Consider the following 26,562-nt stretch of genomic DNA (forward strand, 5'->3'; position numbering starts at 1 on the left):
AGCAGGAATGAGGAAAATGTAGAATATTCAAAAGGGCCAGTGAAAAATAAGGTTCACCTTTAGTTTAAAGGGGAAGTTCACCTTAAAACTATTAGTATGTTATGGAATAGCCAATTCTAAGCAACTTTTACCTTAGTATTCATTATTTTATTTTTTTTATAGCTTTTGAATTATTTGCTGTCTTCTTCCAACTCCATACAGCTTTCAATTGGGGGTCACTGACCCCAGCGGCCAGAAAACTACTGCTCTGTGAGGCTATATTTTTATTATTACGGTTAATTTATAGTACTTATTTTTCTATTCAGCCCCTCTTCTATTTATATACCATCTCTCATTCAAACCACTCCCTGGTTGCTAAGGTAATTTGGACCCTAGCAATCAGGTAGCTGCTGTTTCAGCAAACTGGAGAGCCGCTGAACCAAAATTGAAGTAATTAAACAACTACAAATAATAAAAAATGAAAACCAGTTGCAAACTGTCTCTGAATATTACTCTCATGCTAAAAGTTACTAAACTAAACGTTAACTCAAACAAACTCAGCAAACTTTGCTGATAGGAAAGAATTAGTTCTTACCTCAATGTACAAAAGTCAGGCAGAAACTACAATTCCCGTGAAGCAATGCGCTGCCTACGTTTGAGCCTCGCAGGACCCCGTAGCTGGCACTACGCTCCGTTCACATGAGAGCCGAGCTGGGAGAGAGGTCACATGACCGTAGAGGCAGAACCCCAGGTGGACAGAGCGGATTGCTGAGAGAGTGAGAGATCACATGACCCTGGGGGCAGCTGAGAGGAAGAACTGAGTGAGCTGCACGTTAGGTCCCCGCTTGCCTGCCATGGCTAATGTGGCTAAGAAGGTCTCCTGGTCGGGACGGGAGCAGCTTGAGGAGGACGGGGAGAGTACCCCACTACTCAATGGGACCAGCTCTGCCGGGGCGCAGCCGCTCAGACAGGTGACAGCACAGGGAGGGGAGGTGTGTCTGAGAGGGGCCGGCACAGGGTTGGGGGGCATGGGGGTGCGAATGGGAAGGAATTAGTCTCAGGTGGGCTAATGGGGGCAGCATGAGAAACAAGGGAACTACAGGTATAGGTCCCCTTATCCAGAATGCGCAGGAGCAGGGGTATTCCGGATTAGGGGTCTTTCCGTAATTTGGATCTTCAACTAATTAATCACTAAAACACTAATTAAACCCAGTAAGTTTGTTTTGCCTCCAATAAGCATGAATTATATCTTAGTTGGGATCAAGTACAGGTACTGTTTTATTATTACAGAGAAAAGGGAATCATTTAACCATTAAATAAACCCAATAGGGCTGTTCTGCCCCCAATAAGGGGTAATTATATCTTAGTTGGGATCAATTACAAGGTACTGTTTTATTATTACAGAGAAAAGGGAATCATTTAACCATTAAATAAACCCAATAGGACTGTTCTGCCCCCAATAAGGGGTAATTATATCTTAGTTGGGATCAAGTACAGGTGCTGTTTTATTATTACAGAGAAAAGGGAATCATTTAACCATGAAATAAACCCAATAGGGCTGTTCTGCCCCCAATAAGGGGTAATTATATCTTAGTTGGGATCAAGTACAAAGAACTGTTTTATTATTACAGAGAAAAAGGCAATCAATTTGAAAATCTAAATTATTTGATTAAAATTGAGTCTGTGAGCGGGCTTTCTGTAATTCTGAGCTTTCTGGATAATGGGTTTCTGGATAAAAGATCCCATACCTGTATGAGGGGGCTAGGCTGTTAGGGGGAATGGTGGGAGACATAGGAAGGCTTATTGGGGTGGGAATGGAGGGGGAAGGATAAGGCGCTAGTCTGGTGGTGCTAATGGAGGGGCAAGTGAGAGGGAAAGGTAGGGGAATGAGGGGGCAAGTGTTGGGGAAAGGATAAGGATGTAGGGGGTTGGGGGTAATGTAGCTTCGAGGGGGGGTGGGGGGGTTAGGAGGATGTAGGCCTGAAGGGGCTAATGGAGGGTTGGTATGTGGAGTTTGCTGAGGAGCTACCGTATGGGCGTGTGGGAGGGAAGCATGGCGCTAGCCTAATAGGTGTATCATGGTGGGGCAGAAAGCTACATTACCCCCAACAGCCTACATCCTAATCCCTTCCCCATGTGTTCATATGTTAGTGATGAGGAAATGTGTAAGTAACCCCCCCCTAAGCTAGAGCTTCTGTGGGTTCTGGGCAAAGACATGTTGAACCCCCTTATTGCTGGGGCCACAGCACAGTGAAACCCTACAGTATTCAGTTACAAGGGGGACTAATGTTGGACTAATTGGGAGGGTTTTCAAACCCAAAATGTCTGACACCCTCTGCTGTCGGCTGCGACTGAGCACTCTGCCTGCACTCGCAGGAATATTCCCCTTTATCATATTGCAGCTAATAATTGAGAAACGTGCCCGAGAGATAACGGCACAGCGGTCGGAGGCTGATACACGGCTCGTGTTCTCATTTCACAAACTCTCACATATGCACCAAACTTCCTTATCATTTACTTCTCACTTGTGGCCTCCGCATGTCCGTTCCTTTACATGCACCAGAATTATACAGTGTTACGGGTCTGGTAATTAGCTGGCTTCTGCTACATTGTTTCAGAAGTCGGCACCAGCAGTGCAGAGAATATAAACTAATGTGTATTTGTTATATTGCAAGCCTGGGGTAGGTACACGGTGACTCTCTCTCTACAACATAATTAAGAAGGCTGTTTAGCTGTAGTTCCCAGGCCCAGGCTGGCAGAGGATTCTGGGAGTTGCAGTTACTCCCCGTTTCGGTTAGTTGAATAAAAACTATAATCATGTAATTGAAGTTAGGCCAAGAGGGTCAATAAATGTTGTTTAAATTTAGCAGAGGTGCCACTAGCTTTGCCCTGGCTCTTGCAAACTACATTTCCCAGCATTCCCCTGTAGCTGAATGCTGCTGTCATAGTCTGGGAGTTGTAGTTCCCAGCAGCAGCAGGATCACAGATGTTGTTATTTATATGAAGGCATGATGGTATTCTGTGCCACTTCTGTGCTGTCTCTTCCCTGCTTCCGCATTGGGGCACGGCGGCAGCCCTGCGGGTGTGTCAGCGTATTTAATACTAGCATAGGGCAGGCCACAGCAGTTGCCATGGAGATCTGGCATCCATCCTGCTCTTTAGTCAATCAGTGCTTGACAAATAATGTTATAAATGTAAAAATAGTGTTATATACTCACGTTCTCGTGCCCCCCTTTCTGTTCTCGGGCCCCCCTTTCTGTTCTCGGGCCCCCCTTTCTGTTCTCGGGCCCCCCTTTCTGTTCTCGGGCCCCCCTTTCTGTTCTCGGGCCCCCCTTTCTGTTCTCGGGCCCCCCTTTCTGTTCTCGGGCCCCCCTTTCTGTTCTCGGGCCCCCCTTTCTGTTCTCGTGGCCCCCCTTTCTGTTCTCGTGGCCCCCCTTTCTATTCTCCTGCCCCCCCCTTTTTGTTTTCTCTGCCCCCTTTCTGTTTATAGGAAATTGTATTTTGGGGTATACATCCCCTTTAATTACCCTGTGTAGTGATTGTCTTCTGTTTGCTGGTACATCTGCGCTGGTGCAAAGTGACATTTACTGCACATGGGTTTTTCCCAAATTGCACAATTCCTGGTACAGTCTGGTAGCCTGCTTGTCTGTTGCACTGGCCTACAGGAAATGGTTAATTTTAAGCATTTAATTCTAACTCCACCCTCTTGCAAAAAAAATGTATTTCTGAAAAAGAACAGCCAATTGTTGCTTCTGTAAAGGTTCCCTAAAATGTTATCTTCCCTTGGTATGTAGGGATTGCGACTACGGAGATGATGTAGTGCTACTTTCTTCTTTAGATCTGGCCTTATCATGTCTCAGCCTTGACCCGTGTATTGGTTTAAAGGGGAACTCTACCCAAAAACTTCCCTTTGCCTAACGAAATAAAATATAATACTAAGAAAACAAACCAGCGTATATTCATTACTTTTTTTTGTTACTGGTTTTAAAGTTATTGGTAAATGCAATTGCTATTTATTTACCCCTTTCTTGGTTTGACTCTTGAAACGAAGTAGCAGAGGTCATTTCATTAGCTGGTTTCTGCTGCATTGTTTCAGGAGTCAGAACCAGCAGGGCAGAGATTAGAAATGGCCCACGAGATCCTGCAATTACACATAACTATATAACCATTGACCAGGGCTGGTTCCTTATGCCAATAAAGTCAGATTCCAGGGTCATGTGATCTGGGACAATGTAAAGGCCCCATTTTCCCAAGGACTCAAACAGCCCCCCCACTAATTAGAGAAGTGAGTATTGACTGTATTTGCGCTTCCCAATCTGTTTGCTCACACTCGGGGCAATGTACACGCTGGGGTTAGTGCAATTACCCTGTGCCTGTGTTAGTACATACCAAGGCTTGCTTTAACCCCTCAGGTGCTGTTTCATTCTTTTACAGTTCATCAAGGTCCGGATTTTGCCCCATTTGTAGCTCATGCAGGGTGGTCAACATTTAAGTGTGTTCCACTTGCAGACCAGTGGGATATTCAATGCCTATGTATGTAGCAAGCCCCCATATCCATATTAAGCAGTATAACTGTGCAGCAGCTACAGACTCAGCATTATTATTGGTACCATTTGTGCCCTACAAACTTACGTTTGCCCAATAGGCTGCATATAAAGGCACTGTGTGTCCAAACTATCCCAGCAGCATATTGGCTGCATGGTTATTCCTTATTGGTAGCCATTGTTTTAGCACCATTTTGGATCAAATAAATGGGGGCTTTCTAACATACAAAAAGTTAATTCCCTTTTAAGTTTCCCAGTGTTTGATAAAAGGTGCCCATACACGGGCCGATTCTAGCTGCCGATATTGGTCCCTTAGACCGATTCAGCCTGTGTATGGGCACTAATTATGGGCCTGCCCAACCCACATCTGACCTTAAATCGGCCAGGTCTCAATCGGGCAGGTTTGAAAATCAGTCGGATCAGAGACCACATCGGCTCATTGATGCGGCCCCCTAAGACAGATTCGGCAGCTTATCGTTGGGCCAAATGACTGAATTAGCCCGATATCGCCCACCCTTAGGTGGGGATATTGGGAGAAGATGTATGGCGAACTTAAGTCTTCTTTACCTGCCTATCTATATAAGTATTATGGCATTGTGCAGCTGCTTTTGGGCACCTAGACCCACTGTCTGTGCAGCAACTGCCAGACTGCAGTTCCCAGTCAGTGCCCGGGACAGCTCCCTGTGTATGGCACAAAGTCCCTATGCAGTAATACAAATTTTTTTTTTCTGTAAGGATTTCTACCCCCTTTATATAGGTTAGCATGAGGTTGGTATCTATACGCATGGAACATTGCTGTTTTCTATAATTCAGTCTGTCCCGAGTGCATGGAACATAAACGCTGCTAGGGGGATGCATAGATTCTCCAAACCATTCCTGGGTGCCTGAGTTGAAGTTCTGCTTTCCATTTATGTCAGTTTTCCAAGACATTTTTATGTTTAGCACCTGATCTGGATGTACAGTTTTTTTCCTACAATGATAAATACACATTCTCCAGCATAATTGGAACAATATGGGCCTATGGCCAGTTTCTTCCTGCTTTGACCTGTTGTCTCCAGTTGGTAGATAAGGGGCCACCCTGCCCTGGTAAAGGTAAAGCATCCCTGGTCAGATGACAGACCATAAATGGACCCTGCATATAGGACTGGCTGTATTAACGATGGCTCACTATGCCTGGCTGCAGGGCAGACTGCCCTCGGCACGGCGACTGACTCTTATTTACAGCGTTTAAATGTGTAATTGGGCAATTTGGCCTGTGTTTATAGTGGAAGCACTGGAGCATTTGCCGATGCAGATTATCTGGACTGGCACAGAGTCAAGGCCGCAGGCACCAAGCCGTGTTCAGCAGAATCCTCCCTTACAGCTCATCCGGTTCTGCTGCTCTAAATGAAAAACAAAGAACCAGCTCTGAGCAGTTTGCTCTCTCCCTTCCAGCTGTGTGTGGTCGGGCACCTCAGAGCTCTGCTTTCTGCTTTGGGACTAGGGGTACTGCCCCCCCCCCAGGACGTATTACCACCACCAGAATGAAAAGAAGAGAATGCTCTTCTTTTCATTCTCATGATATTAGCAGTTCAACATTGCTAATATTATAATTGAGTCACAAAAGTGCCCCTTGTTCTTCTGTCTGGAGAAGGAAGCAGTGCCGACGAAAGCCAAAAGAAAAATAGCAATGAATGTAAATTACAACGGTGCTCAAAAGAGCACACCAAACAGTTTTAAATTAAGTTTGTGGGTGGGGATATGTTCCCTTTATTCCCCAATTTCCATCAGCCCAAGGCTGTTGGGTGCTGACTGTTAGAGTTCAGGGACCTCTAAAGGCTTAAGGTCCCCATACACGGGCCGATTGTAGCTGCCGATATCAGTTCCTTGGAGCGATTTGGCAGCTTATCGGCCCGTGTAGGGGCAGAAACAAGGGGCCTGGCCGACCGATATCTGGCCTGAAATTGGCCAGATATCGATCGGCCAGGTTAAAAGATTGTCGGATCGGGGACCGCATCAGCACGTTGATGCGGCCCCAGAACCAACTGCCCCATTGCCGCCAATATATTGGCACCCATTGGAGCCAAACGATCGAATTAACCTACACGCTCCCCGATATTGCCCACCCGTAGGTGGGGATATCGGGTGAAGATCCGCTCGCTTGGCGATCTCGTGTATGGGGACCTTTATAGTTTGCCCATCATCATTGCAACAAAGGAAAGATAGATGTGCACTAGCATAACCACTGGGGGACCAGGGCCAGAGTGTGCTACTGCACCCAGGTTTGCCACCCCATGGGGCCCTTCAGTGGCCATGGCAGGAAGCCACTCCTGATATCAGTAGGGATCGGCATATTGTTCCAAAGGAAGTGGAGGGCCCATTGGTGTCTAGTTCCGGTACTGTATAAGTGACCTAGTACTGAGGGAAGGGGAATCCACCTGTTAGTCTCTAGTTCTTTGTCATAAGGATAATGGCACATGGGGCAAATTGGGCCGTACCCCACTCAGTTTAGAATTTGCCCGTGCATTATCACTCAGAGCCACAAAGCAGGAGTGAATGAGCATGCCTCTGGCTTTAGACATTTTGGAAATCCTGTATTTTGGCTCTGATGGAATATGAATAATAAGGCAGGGAATATAGCTCAGCGCTGAGCTATAAATACTACTTTTTCCAAGTATTGTGTCATATACAGTTCTGAGAGGAACGCATGGGTTTGACTTCCCCTTAGAAACTACCCTTTTGTAACCTCAGCTGGGTCAGCCATAGAATCTCTTCAGTCTGTCCAAAATAACCACTGAGTGATACTGTAGCCTGAAGAACTGTTACTGTCCCACGGCCTTGCTACCCTTCATTTATATGGCGCCGACATGTTCTACAGAGATAATACATCATTCCCATCACAGTGTCTCCGTTCTGATTATTCCTTTTATTAGTGTATTTGTTTTACTTGTAGATCTGCTTTATGCCACTAGGTGGAGCCTGCAGTGAAAGCCATCAGACAGGAAGACTTCCTTGAATAAAGGCATTGCTGCAAAGATACCCTGAAAGCATTTTGCTCACTCCCCTTTTGAATAAACGAATAGTAAAACACAGCTGCCCCCGTTTATATCTATTCTAGCTTGCCCCTCTATTCTAAAAGGGAAGGATGCTTAGGAAGGCTGGTATGGGGGAGCCGGGCTATAGTTGTGGACATTCTGGAAGGGGCGGGGCCTGTGTATTAGTATTACTTTAACTAGTCTCTGATAGCAGTCGGACAGAAATGGTCTAGACTAAAGTGGCCAAATCATGAAAAGATCCTCCTGTTTGACCTGATGTGTCTGTGTGTGTGGGCCCTTCCAGAACCCCTGACCCCTGATACAGAAACGGATATATATGTGCAAATATTTATTATCAAGCGCTGTGGAAACCCCACGGGAGTCTTATATAAGGATAAAAATACAATTTTCTAATGATATGAATTTCCTGTTTGTTTCCCCCCAGCAGTATTCAAGTCCAAAACTCTACCGCATTGGCCAACTAAGCACAGTGGATCTTACTGATGAAAACCAAGAGCTGGTGAGTGGAACCTGGGGGGGGACACATTGGCGGTTGCACTTCCATACAGAAATTGTCTGATTGGCCACGGCATTGTGGTCCTTTTAATTAAATGCAGCAGAGTTTTATTCAGTGCTTCTAAATAAAACTTGAAAGCATTTGGATTGGGCTGGGGGTGGTGTAACGTGCTGACATTAATTTGATACCAGGAATCCTGCCATTTTATTATATTCAGCTAAACACGCGAATAATCTAATTTCTCCTGGTTTAGGAAGAAACTGAACTTTCCACCACGTTTACGAAAGAAATCCCCCACAATGAGAACCTCTTGTCCCTCAAATATGAGGTAAGTCTCTTAGCTGCGCATCCATTTCTATAGTGATCAGTAATAAGAATCTGATTGGATTACATCTACATGTGGGTGTGGTAACATTTTAAAGCATGACCTCGGCCTCACGCATTTCATGCAGTGTCTAGTTCAACTGGTGACCGGGGGAAACATGGGAATTGCCCTTCATGCATTTGTAGAGTTACTCCTGGACCCTTCTGGTGCACTTGCAGGTCAGACCGTTATTGCTTGGAAGCGTCCAGTGATGCATTTCTAATCTATAATGCCGCAAATGCACTACAAGGGGTTGGACTTTGCCTTAAGGAAAGCACAAAATGAGTCAAAATGCATTTATTCTTTAACTTGAGCTTGCCCATTTTAAGACAATGGAGATAAATATCACCGGTGATGTTGCCTGTAGCAACCAATTAGGTCTTTGCTTTGACTTCTAACTTGTTGGTGACTGTTCAAAACTTATTGCTGATTGGTTGCTATGGGCATTATCACCGGAGATATTTATCTCCAATCTTAGTAAACACACCCCTAAGGGCTCATTAGCTAACGTGAAGTGCCCTAAAGCTTGCTGGCCACTATGGTGGTCCGAGCAATTGGCCTGCAGGCTGAGCACCCAAACGATCAGATCAGCAATAAGAGGAGCTGCGGCACGGCTTTAGGGGGTAGCTTGTAATCATTTGCTGCAGTCTTTATTTTTCTGTTTTCCAGAGTTTGGACTATGACAACAGTGAAAACCAGCTATTTATGGAGGAAGAACGCAGGATAAACCATGCTGTAAGTACGAGCTTTGGCTGTGTCTGGCAGGACCCCCCCTTCTCTACCTCCTGCCTTCATCAGATGAGCTTGACGTGAAAAGAGCATAAATCTGAGAGCACAGGCAGCACAGAAGGAGGTTAATGAGAAGCATGTGGGGCTTATGTATGAGACAGTTTATGTTATGGAGCCCACTCGAGCCCTATATACGTCCTTTCTGCCTATTTGGCATAAACATGGTTCTTGTGCAATCTGTGGAGCCATTACTGGGGGGTCTGAGATTTAATATCATAAATTGAACACATGTTTCTTGGGTTTATTCCAGGCATTCCGAACGGTGGAGGTAACCCGCTGGGTCATATGCGGCATGATCGGAATTTTCACCGGACTCATCGCCTGCTTCATAGACATCATGGTAGAGAAACTGGCTGGGGTCAAGTACCAAGTGATCAAAGACAGTATCCTTCCCATTGACGGCTACTTTGCCTTTACTTTCATTTACTACTACCGGTGCGCCATACAGGTTTGATCTTAAATCCACAGCTATTTACGTTTTCGGTGAGCCACATTTCTTCCGAACACAGCACTGCATCCCTTTACTGTGTCTGTAGAATAATGTCCTGCTATTAAATAAAAAAATATGACATTCCCACTTACATCAAAGGCAGGAAATTTATAATTGGATGCAGGTTTTCTGTTTAAACCCCCCCCCCCCTTTTTTTCCTATGGCTGCTTCTGGTGGGAGATAAGAATAGGGGGCCCATTTGGGTTACTGACGCATGTAAACTGTAGCTATATGTTTTCAAATAGATATTACCTTTTATGGGGGGAGTGGGGCAGTGACCGGGACCTTTACAACCCTATAAAATGTGTTGCCTGCTTACAGGGCCATTATACGCTAGGGGTTTGTAATGTGAGAAAGTGCAGTAAATACTGTAGTAAATATCAATGCTGAACCCACCCGGTTCCAGAGACGAGGGGGCCAGACAGCACATAAATTATACTGGTGCCTTTTCATTTTGCCCTTGTTACCTTAACATAAATCCACCAAGACATCGACAAATTCACCGAGAAAGGAGGCCTGTCCTTCTCGCTGCTGCTATGGGCAGCCTTAAACTGTGCCTTTGTCATGGTTGGCTCTCTCATCGTCGCCTTCATAGAAGTAAGTTCTGCTCTTGTTCTTGCCTAGTCCCATTCAGACCCCTCTGTAAGCATATATATATAGATATAGAGATATATATATAGATATAGAGATATATATATATAGATATAGAGATATATATATATATAGATATAGATAGATATATATAGATAGATATAGATAGATATAGATAGATATCAGTTACTATATAGATATAGATAGATATCAGTTACTATATAGATATAGATAGATATCAGTTACTATATAGATATAGATAGATATCAGTTACTATATAGATATAGATAGATATCAGTTACACTATATAGATAGATAGATAGATATCAGTTACACTATATAGATAGATAGATAGATATAGATAGATATAATGCTGGGGACCAAGAATATTCCGGATAAGGAGTCTTTCCGTAATTTGGATCCCCATACCTTAAGTCTACTAAAAAAATCAATAAAACATTAATTAAACCCAATAGGACTGTTCTGCCCCCAATAAGGATTATTTATATATTAGTTGGGATCAAGTACAGGTACTGTTTTATTATTACAGAGAAAAGGGAATCATTTAACCATGAAATAAACCCAATAGGGCTGTTCTGCCCCAATAAGGGGTAATTATATCTTAGTTGGGATCAAGTACAGGTACTGTTTTATTATTACAGAGAAAAGGGAATCATTTAACCATAAAATAAACCCAATAGGACTGTTCTGCCCCCAATAAGGGGTAATTATATCTTAGTTGGGATCAAGTACAGGTACTGTTTTATTATTACAGAGAAAAGGGAATCATTTAACCATTAAATAAACCCAATAGGGCTGTTCTGCCCCCAATAAGGGGTAATTATATCTTAGTTGGGATCAATTACAAGGTACTGTTTTATTATTACAGAGAAAAGGGAATCATTTAAACATTAAATAAACCCAATAGGGCTGTTTTGCCCCCAATAAGGGGTAATTATATCTTAGTTGGGATCAAGTACAGGTACTGTTTTATTATTACCACAGAGAAAAGGGAATCATTTAACCATTAAATAAACCCAATAGGGCTGTTCTGGCCCAATAAGGGGTAATTATATCTTAGTTGGGATCAATTACAAGTTACTGTTTTATTACTACAGAGAAAAAGGAAATCGGTTTTAAAATTCTGAATTATTTGATTAAAATGGAGTCTACGGGAGACTTTCCGTAATTCTGAGCTTTCTGGATTATGGGTTTCCGGATAAGGGATCCCATACCTGTATAATATTATAACATGGCAATTGTTTACTTTTCCCTGTTTTACCTTTTAGCCTGTGGCAGCCGGCAGTGGCATTCCTCAGATCAAGTGTTTTTTAAATGGAGTCAAGATCCCACATGTTGTAAGACTCAAGGTACCAGCATACATTTCATTTATTCCTTAACTACCCTCATGTACAGTGCGAGTCACAGTAAGTGCTAACCATGCACATCTCAGGGATATAAGCCCAAACTATGGTAAATACATAGACTGGTAAATACAGTCTTTTGTACTCTTACATTTAAGGGATGGTCTGAGTTTTTCCTGCACTAAAATGAAGGTGAACTTTAAAAAAAAAAAAAATGCTTTCATTTTTCCAAAAATGGATTTGGGCTGTAGTTCCCCTTTAATAAGCTCAAGGTTTACTGGCTTTCATCTAATGTGCAGATCTAAAGTTTGCTCATTTAGATGGCTCTTAGTTATTCATTATGAAATAAAAAAAATGTAGTTCCAGTTGCTATAATACTTATTATATTCCGTTTAAGCCAAACACGGAATGTTCATTCTTTGTATTTTTGAAGGCTAACAAGCATAAGGGGAGACTTTTTGGACATTAGAACAGCACCATCTAGTGGCCAGAACAGAGTGTGCTATTGTATTGATGCCTAAAATGTGAAACATAGAAGAGGTGTTCGGCATGGCAGCCTTTACCCATATGTATATCTGCAAATATGTATTATAGACCCACAGAATCTATTCTGCAGATATAGCTGGGACACCGGGCCAAACAGCCACCCACAGGCCCAATACGTAGCATAGTATATATTACAGGCCTGTGCTTGGGTCCAGGAACCTCATTCTCTTTCAGGGTAACATTCTGATATTGTGATTATTATTACCCTTTATTTATATATTGGCTTCCTTTGTTTTGCAGACATTAATGGTAAAAGTTGTTGGGGTCATATTATCCGTATCCGGTGGGCTGGCAGTTGGAAAGGTGAGTACCTGGGTTTGTTCCTTTAGTGCTCCTGTTATTTCCATCCTTGCAGGGTCCCTTATAATCCTTTCCTGCAGTGTTTATCCCAGCCACCTTTCCTGCAACTAAACTATATGTGTGTGTAGCTTGTTTTCATGATTACTTACCCTTTCTAGCCCCTAATCAGCATCAGGCTGAACATCACTTTACTATTGGCCCCTCCTCAGAGTCCCTTTTTGGGCTTGTCTCCGTTCCAGCCAATCTCCAGGTTATGATTTGATGACAAAAAGCCTGTGATTATTCTTTTTAAAAGATGTAGGGGGTCTGTCATTTACACAATTGCAACCTGGAGTTAAAAACTGGACACTCTACTGCCCTTTTACTGATTCTGTCCCATTTAGGGCCAACTTGTCCCAAGCTTAGAAACAAAATGGCCCTCACTTTTGCTTTCTCTGAATTTAGGAAGGTCCTATGATTCACTCGGGCGCTGTGGTCGCAGCCGGCATTTCACAAGGAAGATCGACCTCCCTGAAGAAGGATTTTAAGGTCAGTGCAGAGGTCACTGGACTGTATTCTTAAGACTAATATCACATAATGCAATTGCCTTTGCACGCTTCACTTCCTGTTCTGCAGAACAGGAAGCTGCTTGAATAAACAGAGGCATTATTTGCTATCGGTTATGCAACAGCACTTCTAGTGGTCAAAAAAAAAACAGCCACCCTTTAACAAAAGTTCTGTGTGCTCAGTAGACCATGATAAATGAACTACTGGGTAATGTTGGGGTATACTTTCCCTTTAAAGACTGGGAATTCAGTTAGCGTATGTCTGTAAGCAGAAATCCATGGTACTGAAGTAGTGGTTTTTCGCCCTGGGAACACTTGCAGTTTGTGTGCCTGAGACTGTGTAAATCTGCTGTTAAATCAATCTGTGGCCATGTGTTAGGAAGTTACCGTCTCTGCCCCGTGCTTAGAAGCCGTATCGTATTTCAGCGCTTGCAATCTGGGAGCCTCATGAGCTGGGCTCTGAATGACTTGTATTCCTCTTTGCAGATCTTTGAATACTTTCGCAGAGACACGGAAAAGAGAGACTTTGTGTCAGCGGGAGCTGCGGCCGGGGTCTCTGCGGCGTTTGGCGCCCCCGTCGGTAAATGTTTTTCAACTCTTGTATTCATAAACTTCATTTTTAAGGATAAAATAACATTTCACAGGCAGCAAAAGATTTGCTTTGTTAAAGAAAGGGAAAGCACAGAACCAGTATTTGCTGCACAAAGTATTTTGGGGTAACAGTCACCCTGCTATAGTTCCAGGGGTACCCAGGGCTCAAATAAGCATTCACCCCAAATCCCCCCCTAACTGGCCTACAGGCTGGGCCCCCTTAGCCCATAACAAGGTTACAGATATATAGAAACATTGAGGTAACAGTCACCCTGCTATAGTTCCAGGGGTACCCAGGGCACAAATAAGCACTCACCCCAAATCTCCCCCTAACTGGCCTTCAGGCTGGGCCCCCTTAGCCCATAACAAGGTTACAGTTATATAGAAACATTGGGGTAACAGTCACCCTGCTATAGTTCCAGGGGTACCCAGGGCACAAATAAGCACTCACCCCAAATCTCCCCCTAACTGGCCTTCAGGCTGGGCCCCCTTAGCCCATAACAAGGTTACAGATATATAGAAACATTGGGGTAACAGTCACCCCGCTATAGTTCCAGGGGTACCCAGGGCACAAATAAGCACTCACCCCAAATCCCCCCTAACTGGCCTTCAGGCTGGGCCCCCTTAGCCCATAACAAGGTTACAGATATATAGAAACATTGGGGTAACAGTCACCCTGCTATAGTTCCAGGGGTACCCAGGGCACAAATAAGCACTCACCCCAAATCCCCCCCTAACTGGCCTTCAGGCTGGGCCCCCTTAGCCCATAACAAGGTTACAGATATATAGAAACATTGGGGTAACAGTCACCCTGCTATAGTTCCAGGGGTACCCAGGGCACAAATAAGCACTCACCCCAAATCCCCCCCTAACTGGCCTTCAGGCTGGGCCCCCTTAGCCCATAACAAGGTTACAGATATATAGAAACATTAGGTTAACAGTCACCCTGCTATAGTTCCAGGGGTACCCAGGGCACAAATAAGCACTCACCCCAAATCCCCCCCTAACTGGCCTTCAGGCTGGGCCCCCTTAGCCCATAACAAGGTTACAGATATATAGAAACATTAGGTTAACAGTCACCCTGCTATAGTTCCAGGGGTACCCAGGGCACAAATAAGCACTCACCCCAAATCCCCCCCTAACTGGCCTTCAGGCTGGGCCCCCTTAGCCCATAACAAGGTTACAGATATATAGAAACATTGGGGTAACAGTCACCCTGCTATAGTTCCAGGGGTACCCAGGGCACAAATAAGCACTCACCCCAAATCTCCCCCTAACTGGCCTTCAGGCTGGGCCCCCTTAGCCCATAACAAGGTTACAGATATATAGAAACATTGGGGTAACAGTCACCCTGCTATAGTTCCAGGGGTACCCAGGGCACAAATAAGCACTCACCCCAAATCCCCCCCTAACTGGCCTTCAGGCTGGGCCCCCTTAGCCCATAACAAGGTTACAGATATATAGAAACATTGGGGTAACAGTCACCCTGCTATAGTTCCAGGGGTACCCAGGGCACCTTTGCCCTCTGTATTTAGTACCCCAATACATAGTACTGTTCACATGTGTTACATGAAGGTAGAATGAAGCTATAATTTCTCATTTAATGTTGCTTGTGCCCCGGGCATGTCACTGGCATAGTTACAGGTATTTCCTGTTGCTAGTTTGCCACATACCCAGGCTAGACTAATTTGCTGTTCGGTTCTTTGCCTGCAGGGGGAGTGCTTTTCAGCTTAGAAGAGGGAGCCTCATTCTGGAATCAGCTGCTGACATGGAGGATAGTAAGTAGTAGAGCCATTCCTCTGACATGTGGTGCCAGGGTTACATTTATACTGGTACCATAGTGGCATCCTGGCATTTACCATTTTAACCCTGTGTATGACTTCTGGGTTACTCAAGTCCTCTAATGGAGGCAACTAGGTGACTGCTTTGCTGGTACTGGGTGGAGTAATGTATTTAATGTGGTCACAAAGTGATATTTCCTGAAGGGCCAACCCAATAGCATGTTTGTTTCCTGCTTGAGGTCTTTTTGCTGAAAGATTCCTACCCTAGTAATCGCATTACTGTGCCCCCTTACTTGCCCCCTTAGGGTGCCAATAACACTGCAGGGGGCTCCCAGTCTGAAGGCCAGTTTTAAGGGGTTAATTCCCTAATGTATAATATTGAGGATATTAGCAGTCACTGAGGGGTTCTGTGCCCATATAAAGGCACAAGGCTGCAGGCTGAGTTATACAGGGAACTCTGAGTATCACTCATGTATTATAAGGGATAATGTACCCCCTACTGTAAATGATAAGGATATTAGCAGTCACTGAGGGGTTCTGTGCCCATATAAAGGCACAAGGCTGCAGGCTGAGTTACACAGGGAACTCTGAGTATCACTCATGTATTACAAACCGGTTTTGTACCCCCCAGCATGATACATCAGGGTTCATTAACTTTACTGCTGAATAGCTGTTCCCAGAATCCTTAGCTAATCCCATGAAATTGGAAGAGAATCAAATACAGCTGGGGCTGTTCAGGCCAACTGATCTTGTGATGTTTATTGGCCTCCCTGTAGCAAAGCTCTCTGAGGGGCCTCCATTCAGGCAAAAGTAATAGCCAGGGGGCCATTTTGTCCTAACACAGTGATCCCAGTGTGTAACACAAAGGGCAAAGATGCAACTTGGTGATGCAGCCTGATGATAAGGGGGATAATGTGACTGGTCAGGGTCACGAGAGTGGCTTGATGCTTACATTCTAACCCAGGGGCACTACTGGGTTAATGATTTAACTTTTTGTTCAGCGGCTTTTCAGTTTGGAATTTCAGCCGCTATCTGGTTGCTAGTGTCCAAATGACCTTAGCAACCAGGGAGTGGTTTAAATGAGAGACTGGAATAGGAGAGGTACTGAATAGAAAAATAAGCAATAAAAAGTAACAATAAAACTGTAGCCTGCACTCGCGCTATTTAGCCCCTTTGTTGCCAAATGAGCCCCATGTTGTGTAACATGTAGTAAGTGCAAGTACCAGACTCTCTCCTGTTTGTTGTGTCACTGACTGTCACATTTCTGAGTGACAGGTGACGGCGGCATACTTTCCATTTACTAAACCATTTATAGTTCCTTGGCTTTTTATGAGTTTAAACCCTCAGCTCTCCTCCAGGTCTCAGCTGGCTTCTGCTACATTGCTTCAGCAGTCAGAACCAGCAGTGCGGAGAATATAACCAGCCAGACAGTTTCTGCTGTCACTAGAAATTACATTTACAGATAATATTAAAACCAGTGAAAACACAGCTTAAAGAGGCAGGAAATGTAATTTAAACCCTCTGTTGGTTTTGGGCCCATAAATGCTATTTTATTGCTCCGTGCTCCATTGGCCGCGGCCAGAGAGAGCAGTTTAAGTAGCACAGAGTGAATAAATGATGGTGTCTGCCCAAAACCACAATGGCTATTGCTGTTCTACGGGCTGGCAATTGCGTGACTTGTCCTGTCAGTAAAGGGGCAGGCAGGAGGCTGGGGAATGTGCTGCCTGGGGAGAAGGGGCTAAACCTGGTAGACGATCTATAGTGAATTGTAAGCGCTGTGATAAATACTACTGTTCTTTTCTGCTTCAGGAGCCTCATTTACCTGTTTATCTGTAGTTATACGTGTAAGCAGGAGCTGCCATACTGCTCCTTGTTAGGGAATTAAATCTTTTTTTTTTTGCCAATTTCCTTGGCAAACATGTAGAGACACCACTTGCCCTTTAAATGGAGCTTTCTAGTGACTGGTGGTTGCTCTGAGCAGTTGTCCGTAGCTGGCAAGAATAATGTAAGCGGCTGCTTCTTCCCTACAATCACATAATCCAAGTGGTGTAGCTAGTGCTGCCCCCTAGTGTTTTCCTCTCATTCTCCCCACTGATAACTGCTTTCCTTTCTTGTAGTTTTTCGCCTCCATGATCTCCACCTTCACCCTGAATTTTTTCCTGAGCATCTACAACCAGAAGCCCGGCGACCTCTCCAACCCTGGCTTGATCAACTTCGGCCGCTTTGACACCGACGTAAGTGTTAACTAACTTGTAGTAGACTGCTCTTAACTAGTTGCTGATTGGTTGCTATGGGTAACTGCACCTAGCGCCTACGTAAAAACTATGTCTTTCCTCACAGGAGAACAGCTATCAGTACTTTGAGCTTCCGATCTTCATGTTTATGGGAGCAGTAGGTAAGCAACCTGTGTTAGATTTGGGCCGGCACATTGCTCATAGGGGCCTGGTCGTTTATAAGACTATGCTGATTGGCTGCATGGCTAATGACTTCATTATATGGCAGAAAAGAGCCAGTGGGGGTCCCAGTTTCAATATAAAAAAAAGTCCCAATGCTTGGCAGAACCGCCATCTTTTTTTCTAGCCTTCCTGGTATCCCCCTGGGAAATGGCGGGTCCGGTACTGTTTCCGTGGATACTTGGGTTAGAAAAACATGGCTGCTCAACTCTCGTGCTGAAGAAGAGGAGGGCCTCCCTGTGGGGGGGGGGGGGTGACCAAACGGAATTGCTGTGGGGGTGCTGGGGTTCATATTTTCCCTGCTGTTTTTATTATGTGTATAAGAGAAATAGTGCAGCTTGGCCAGGTAAATTGAAACTGATGGTCTCCAACTCCCTGCACCCTTGGTAGGCGTGCCACTTATGCATTGGTGCCTGCCTGTGTGTCTCTGTGCTTCTCTTGTATTATTATTATTATTATTATATTATTATTATTATTATTATTATTATTATAACTTATTTTGTTCCATTTCTGTTTCCTGTTGGGGTACAGGGGGCATGCTGGGAGCTTTGTTCAACGCCTTAAACCACTGCCTCACCACCTTCAGAATCAGGTACAGTCAGACACTTTTTGCAACCCAGTTCTGCAGAATCAATCAGCCCTGCAGTTAGTCGTGTTTATGTGATGGCTCTGCAATGTCCATAACCCCCCCCCCGTCTGTCTGTCTGTGCTACTGCCAGAACCCTGCGTTATGCATTAGCCTGGAACCCGGACCTCTGCTTCCTCTCTTACCCCCTAGGCGATTGCATAATGGTTCCTATTATGTCTCCTTCTCACTGAATCCTGGTATAAACAGTGTCTGTAATAATAACCAAGAAAAGGAATTTTCAAAGAATAAAGGGGTTTAATTGGGGTGACTGATCTAGAATCCGTTTCATGCCGGAAAGGTGGCAAATCTATCATCCTCCTGGGCATTTCCACTCTTGTGCCAACGTGAGCAATTTCCTTTTGGTGGAATGTTCTAAATTGCCTCCCCCAGGATTCCTGTGGTTTTTTTTTTTGTTTTTCTGACAAATGGATTCCATCAGAAATCCAAACAATTCCCAGACTGCGCCATCCTGATTTAATTAGGGTAAACTAATATTTCCAGAATGGTCTCTACTGCCAAAAACTGGATAGACCAAACTGGGTTTTGTGCTCTAGATTCCTACTGGGTTCCCTGGCACATACTACACCTCAGTGCCTGCCCAGCCTCTAAGCTAGATCTTGGTCATTAATAAACCTGAGGGATGCCCATGCCCGCCATGTTTGCCACCCCTGAAGAAGCATGTAACCTCCCTAAACTGTGTCTCTCCCATATGATACTCAACTGCTGTTGAAAAATTAATATTCCCAGAATGCTCTATGCTGCCAAAAACTGGATAGACCAAAGTGGGCTTCATACTCTAGACCCCTACTGATGTATTACGTCTTTCCCCAGGTATATCCACCGCCGCTTCCTTCAAGTGATAGAAGCCATGCTGGTGGCAGCCGTGACGGCGACGGTGGCCTTTGTCACGATTTACTATTCCACCGACTGCCAGCCACTGAGACAGGATGATACGGATTATCCTTTGCAGGTAACCAATAAAAACAATCACAGTGCTTGTTTCTGCCCCTTGGTGGAGAAACGGACCAGTTTGGGCAAAGCCAGCATCTGAGGGTGGTGGCACCCCTTGTTGGAGAAATGGACCACTTTGGGCAAAGCCAGCATCTGAGGGTGGTGGCGCCATGGAGGTTGTGGCTGCTCCTTGCTTCCACCAGTATCTCCAAGGCCATTGTTGTTGGCTCTAAATTACTGCTAGAGTCCTGTACCTGCCCCTAGTACAGTGCTGAGCAGCGGCCAATCAGATCTGATGGTTCCTATAAGGGGCCGAGCGATGTAGTCTAAAATATTCATACCTTCTGCTTTCTCTAGCTCTTCTGCGCAGACGGAGAATACAACGCCATGGCCTCTGCATTCTTCACCACCCCGGAGAAAAGCGTCCGCCGCCTCTTTCATGATCCACCAGGTCAGTGTGTAATTCCGTTAGTCTCCACTAGTTGGAACTATTGTCAATATGGTCAGAACTGCCTTGATGGATGTTGATTGTTCCACAGGAGGGGAAAATAATATTCTTGTCTTTCACACAGGGTCTTTCAACCCTCAGACACTGGGCGTGTTCACAATCCTGTATTTCTTTCTGGCCTGCTGGACCTACGGGCTGACTGTGTCCGCCGGCGTGTTTATCCCTTCCCTGCTTCTTGGGGCTGCCTGGGGCAGGCTCTTCGGCATTCTATTAACAATTGTTCCTAATGGAGTGGTAAGTATCTGTACTGGTGTCCTGGCAGCATAGTAGTAAGCCAAGATGAACAGCAGGTGGCACTGTTGTTTCAAATTCATTATATTTGCGGTGTAAAACTGCTAATATTGTTATAACTAGAAGAAAAAGGATGCTTGTAAATTGCAAAACTGCTCACAAAAAACAGTTTTACAGCTGTTTTGTCCTTTAATCTACAAATAATAATGTGCTCCAATATTATTGCTATACAGCAGCTCGGCTGAAGCATCAGAGGAATCCATTCATCTGTATGTAAGATTTTTTTCCCCATTTTGGCTTTACTGGCCCTTTAATGATTTTGCCTTGTGTGCTTCACAGTCATGGGCCGACCCAGGGAAGTACGCGCTGATGGGAGCAGCAGCCCAGCTGGGTAAGGATATAAACATATGGGCAAATGGACTGTCTCCACTAATTAACAGTCTCCCCTGGGATCATTTTAGCTTTTTCTACAGCGCTGTTTATTTCTGCAGCCAGCAGAGCAGAGCCAACCCGTGTTTGTTGTTCCTTTACCCAGTGAGCTTTGCCATATGGCAGCTATCGCCCCCACAAGGCTGTTTTATTAGCAGCTAAGCCTGGTAAGCAGCATTAGAAGGGAGGCTCATCCCGTTATATTAACACTTAAGGTGCCCATACACCCTTCTCCCGATATCCCCCACCTACGGGAATCGGCCCGTGTATGGGGACCTTTACACTGCACCCTCTCCAGGGCTGGTTCAGGAGTATGTTTTCTTGCCTGGGCTCTGGCCCCCTGACTCCAGAAGGAGCCCCATTAAGAGAATTCATTTTGTAAAATGTACAGAACATGCATTTTATAGGAGGACTGGAAGATGTTTCCCTATAACGACCCAACCTATAGCACTGTCCAATCAGCACTAGACAGAGGGTGGCAAATTGGGCATTTGTTTTGGTTTTTTTTCCTCCCTTTGAATTGATCACATGATACCCCTAAACTGCGACACTCTTCATGCCTCCATTTTGTTTTTAAACCAGGCCGATCTGTTGTTTCTCTTCTCCGTAGGTGGCATCGTCAGGATGACTTTAAGTCTCACCGTCATCATGGTGGAAGCCACTGGAAACGTCACCTACGGTTTTCCCATCATGCTCGTCCTGATCACAGCCAAGCTTGTCGGGGATTATTTTGTCGAGGTAAGAGGGGATGGGCCCGCTGGTACCGATTCCCTCCTCTCCAAATCCACCAAACGTTCCTGCTGTCTCTGTATTTACGTTTATAAGATCTGCCATGTTGCTTTCAGCAGAATGGTGCAATTTCATCTATGGGAACCAGCATGCAAAGGTTAATGGGGAATGGAACTAGCGATCAAGGCTGGACCCACTTCTTTGTCTAGACGTGATAATAGGCTGGCACAGTAGGAAGCACTGCTGCCATGCAGCACCCAGGTCCAGCTACACGGCTAGTGGGTGACAGCTTGGGCTGACAGATGCCTACCTCCTGCGACAGATGGCTCCTGCATATTAATCATAAGGCGTCGCGCAAAACATTTGCCATTTCCACCAGTGTTTGCTCAGCTTCACTTTCACCTTAAATCCTTTACTGTGCCTTTATCAGAAACACAGATAGCGGTGCCACTTTGAGCGGTGCCACTTTAGGGGTAACTGTCCCTGTTTGTCCCCCAGTTTTTCCCACTACTCTATTGTAAAAAAAAGCACAGCAAGGCATGTACAGTCACCCTGTATTAAAAAGATCTCCAGTAGGAATGCTGTAAGGGTAGGACCACACAGGCCTTTTAAAGGGAAAGAAAACCCCCCGTGCCTATGTTTGTCTAATTATATTTGTTTCAGGGCCTCTATGACCTCCATATCAAGCTACAGAGTGTCCCGTTCCTTCACTGGGAAGCCCCTGTGACGTCCCACTCTCTGACTGCTAGGTGAGTGCCTTCTCCAGACTATGCACTGTATTGGGTGAGAGGTGGGGGTTCCAAATGTGCAGTTATCACAGGAGGGTGGGGGGCAACACAGAGATCCAGTAGGCTGCACGTTAAATCTGAAATGTGGTGTGTGCTAATCAGGTTTAGGGATACAAATATCAGGGGAGCAGTTCTTCACCTGTAAGGGAACGCTGCCCTCTAGTGGGATTTTTTTTTTTTACTTTTTCAAGACAAAATGATCGATAAATCTAAACCCTGCACATTGTTTATCTCCAGCGGTCTGGCTGTTTGTAATTAGTATCTTAATTAGTATATGACATGGTGGCTGATAGTGTTCTGGAATGACATTTTACTGTATTAAAGGTCACACCAATGACATACCCTAAGCAGCTTGGAGACCCATTGAGCCCTGGTTCAAAGGAACCCCAGGAATGGATGAAAGAGAGTCAGATTTGTGTGCTAGGAACCACTGGATGAACACAAGTGTAATGGGGTTATGTGTTTTTAAAGCCTTATTATCAATCTTATTGATTGCAGGGAAGTAATGAGCACCCCTGTTGTTTGGCTGAGGAGGAGAGAAAAGGTCGGCGTCATCGTGGACATACTCAGTGACACATCCTCCAATCACAACGGGTTCCCGGTGGTTGAAAATACAGTGGACAGCAGCCGGGTAAGATTAGCCCAGAGTTCTGTGTGGCCCAGTGCTTCTCTGCTGAATGTCCGTGATTGGCTGACTGGTGGTGGCAGGAATGGAGGATGTACGGCAGCTGTGCCCAGGCCTTGGGGTTGTCACCAGTATGGAGCACATTGAGATACCACAGTAAATGACATGGTGCTAGTGGACATAAATAGAAGCACATTAAATATAGAACAAATGGTATATTTGTCTCTGCTTAACCACTTTCTATTTCTGCCTCTTCTCTAGCCATCTCGGCTGTGTGGGATGATCCTAAGGTCACAGCTGATTGTTCTTCTCAAGCACAAGGTACAGAACCGTAACGCTGACTTGGTGTGGTCTTTAATACAGATGTTTTTATGGTTGAATCCAGGCCATGCTCGGCCAGTAGGGCAGCCCAGGCCCCGCCTACTAAAGCTTTTACTCCTCCCCCCCGTGCAGGTGTTTGTGGAGAGAGAAAATCTGAGCCTGGTACAGAGACGGCTAAAGCTGAAAGACTTCAGGGATGCCTACCCACGATTTCCACCCATCCAGTCGATCCACGTGTCTCAGGATGAGAGGGAGTGCCAGATGGATCTCACGGAGTTCATGAACCCCACGCCATACACGGTACCCCAGGTGCGTGGTCATATCCTTGCAATGACATTTATTTATTCAGATCCTTTATGTAGCCAACCAATTGGCAGACTTGGCTTGATCAGCGGTTTATTGGCCAGTGCATGTGGGTTTCCAGAAGTGCTACCAGAACAAAGTCTGACTGAAAGCAAGGTCGGACTGGGGTGTACAGGGACCACCGGCAACACCCTTGAACTGAGCACCCCTAGCTCATTGCCTAGGAACCAGGGCCGGATTTCCAAATTGGCCGCCCCGAGGCCACGCCTGGTCGCACGCCCCCCTCCCCCCCGGAGTGCACATGCGTGCACGATACAGGGGGGGGTTGCGCGCGCATGCGCAGTGGGCCAAACTTGCATACGGAGCAGTGGGGAGAAGTCCCCCCCCATTGCTCTGTATGGGTACAAAACTTTTTAGATTTTGGTGCGGTGGGGCGGCATGCCACCCCCAGGTTTCTGCCACCCTAGGCCCGGGCCTTTGTGGCCTCTCCACAAATCCGGGCCTGCTAGGAACGAATGGGGGAGGTAGATCCCATGTCTGGTTTGGCAGGGCCCGTTTTTTCCCGATGTCTCGCTGGCCCAGTCCAACCCAGACTGAAAATAGGCCAAATGTTCTTCAGGTGGGTTAGAAAATGTGTTAAACAAGGACCACATTGGCACTTTGATGTGTTCCCGATTTTGAGGCGTTTCCCTAAGCCCCCATTATTATCTGTAGGTTGGGGGGTCAGTGGACAAATCATTTGCAGATCTTACCCTGTATCCCACTTTAGGTTTAGTCTACCTGTTTTTCTATGCTGAATCTTATACATAGGATGTGAAAGTAATAATCCAGATAAGTGCACAGAATGCACATTTAGGTTCCTGCCTATTCTGAATCCTGCAGAAAGAGCTGGGATTCCTCTGAATCTGCCAATGCCTACAATATACAGTACTAACTATAAGCTATTCTGGGCCGGCATGCTGTACCGTTAGTGGGCAATAGATGTCGCCACTGAACAACACAACTGCACATACACAAACTGTTCTTACAGGAGATTGCTAATCATAGAGAAGTGGCCTATAGTGTATCACTGCGTAACGTAGATAAGGATTTCTGTAGCTGCTGTGTTGTTTCACATACATTCCCCTTTATCATTCATTACAGGATGCCTCCCTCCCGCGAGTGTTCAAGCTGTTCCGTGCCCTTGGCCTGCGGCACCTCGTCGTGGTGGACAATCATAACCGAGTAAGGACATAAGCATAACTATTCCTGTTGTACCTTCTTACTCCTCTGCCTTGCTTGGGTAGGGGCAGAGGAATACCCTGCGTCAATCATGATATTTTATTTACAATACTGTTTACTATCACTTTGTAGGGCTCCTTGGCCAATATTCTATTTCAGCTAGCTAGCAAGACTCACAGTGATAGGCTGAACCAGCAAGTACTATAGTTAAGGCTATTATTATTATTATTATTAACATTTATTTATAAAGCGCCAACATATCCCGCAGCGCTGTACAATAAGTGGGTTCCATACATTGGACATACAGAGTAACATATAAAGCAATCAGTAACCGATACAAGAGGGGAAGAGAGCCCTGCCCAAAAGAGCTTACAATCTACTATTGCTCTGCTTGTTGTTATCCAGCTCTAGGTTTAGTGACCCAACGTGGGGCATTGGGATGTTTTGCAAGACCGACGTCATTCTCTTCTCTTTCAGGTCGTAGGTCTGGTAACGAGAAAAGATCTTGCTCGGTATCGGATAGGTAAGAACGGCCTGGAAGAGCTGGATCTGGCCCAGACGTGATATTGCCCTACCTTTTCTGTGTGTTTTCCTTGGAATGGGAACGTACTGCACTGCCCGACACAGAGCTTCCGTACAGAGCAAGGTTGTCTGGGATTTTGTTTCCAGAAACAAAGGGGTGCCAATATTGCTAATGGACCTTTCCTTCCCCAGAGTAGTGTGCTGCTTATTGCTCTGTTAGGGAAGGAGTTAGTATACAATTCTCCATTGAACCCCAACTATGATCAGCTGGTACTGCATCGACTCTTCTGCCTGACCGGGAAGCTCCTTCTGCACGTCAGGAACTCTGCTTTGCTTTGGCAAGAATATGGACTAATCCAGACTTGCCGCATTCTGATTGGTTGATGACGTTACAATCAATCGTCCAATCAACTGGCCAAACAACCAATGGCAACGCCCTGCCCACGTCGTCATTGGGGTTCTGAAACTTAAAATCCAAGATTGTTTTTTTTAATATTTTCTGTATAAAAGAAAAGTAGTTTTTGCACTGAATTATGGGCCAGTGTATTTTTCTCTTCCTGAACTTCGTTTCCCCTCTTCTTTTCTTTTTTTAATAATAGTGAATTTTATATTTAAAGCTGTTGCCGTGTAAATAAGTTCTATTTCGTTATTCACCATCCTGGTAGAACTGTCCCTGGGCGGGGATTTTTAAGGCTGCCCGATTAATGGCACTGTTTGCCAGAAAAAGGGCGTTTGCCAAAAAATAAAATGATAATAAAAAGAAAAAAACGAGGACCAATTGCAAATTGACTGGATTGTGCCCAGAAATGTACAAAAGCAGATCCTTGTGCCCCTAGGAAGGTATCACTCGAGAACATGAAAGTGCATTTGTGTCCCAAGTAGGGATGCACCCACTTTTTTGGGTTCGGCCGGACCCCCGAACCCATCTTGAGGGATTTGCCCGAATTGGAAGGGGTTAAAAAAGAATTTCTCCTTTCCGAATTCTTCCAAAAAAGCCTGGATTCGGCCCGAATCCCGAACCGAATCCAGGATTTGGTGCATCCCTGGTCCCAAGTCATTGTCTGTGGGAAAGGAGAGCCATTGATCATCCCTATTCGCCCGATGATGCGCCCTAAGCTTTTTCCTCCCTTTTATTGGTGCGGGGGGGGGGGGGGGCAGAACTAAGGGGAGCCGCTGCTCAGGGCTGATCTTATAAACTGTAGGGTCTGATTGGGATGATTTTGGCGGGGCCCCCTACTGAAGGTTCCAGGGTTGGGTGGGCAAATAGCCCCTGCCTCTTTCCATGTGACTAATTTTGTAACCCCGCCTTTTCACCTCTCTTTCTATTGCTCCTTTGGCCCCCAACATTCCATGGCACAAAGTGGCCCCCAAGCCCTAGGCACTGGCACACCTATATACAGTGTGATTATTGGCCCCCCAAGCGCACTCTACACAGTGA

The 26,562-nt window shown here is 45.3% G+C and overlaps 1 protein-coding gene across 2 annotated transcripts; it reads left to right on the forward strand.

Moving 5' to 3' along the window:
• The first annotated feature begins 645 nt into the window (after nucleotides 1-645).
• clcn7 (chloride channel, voltage-sensitive 7) lies at nucleotides 646-25,895 on the forward strand. Of its 2 annotated transcripts, none has more exons than XM_012970509.3 (25): nucleotides 646-950; nucleotides 7,983-8,057; nucleotides 8,308-8,382; nucleotides 9,088-9,153; nucleotides 9,458-9,590; nucleotides 10,185-10,294; nucleotides 11,578-11,658; nucleotides 12,439-12,501; nucleotides 12,943-13,026; nucleotides 13,530-13,623; nucleotides 15,348-15,412; nucleotides 17,533-17,649; nucleotides 17,756-17,810; nucleotides 18,400-18,460; nucleotides 19,328-19,466; nucleotides 19,805-19,898; nucleotides 20,020-20,189; nucleotides 20,526-20,577; nucleotides 21,226-21,353; nucleotides 22,008-22,093; nucleotides 22,631-22,763; nucleotides 23,019-23,078; nucleotides 23,211-23,387; nucleotides 24,525-24,605; nucleotides 25,080-25,895. In XM_012970509.3, exons 1-25 carry the CDS (start codon nucleotides 834-836, stop codon nucleotides 25,164-25,166), a joined length of 2,403 nt encoding a protein of 800 aa, XP_012825963.1. In that variant the 5' UTR covers nucleotides 646-833; the 3' UTR covers nucleotides 25,167-25,895.
• Nucleotides 25,896-26,562: the final 667 nt, after the last annotated feature.

Source organism: Xenopus tropicalis, chromosome 9 (genome assembly GCF_000004195.4).
Source record: "Xenopus tropicalis strain Nigerian chromosome 9, UCB_Xtro_10.0, whole genome shotgun sequence".
Classification (NCBI taxonomy): domain Eukaryota; kingdom Metazoa; phylum Chordata; class Amphibia; order Anura; family Pipidae; genus Xenopus; species Xenopus tropicalis.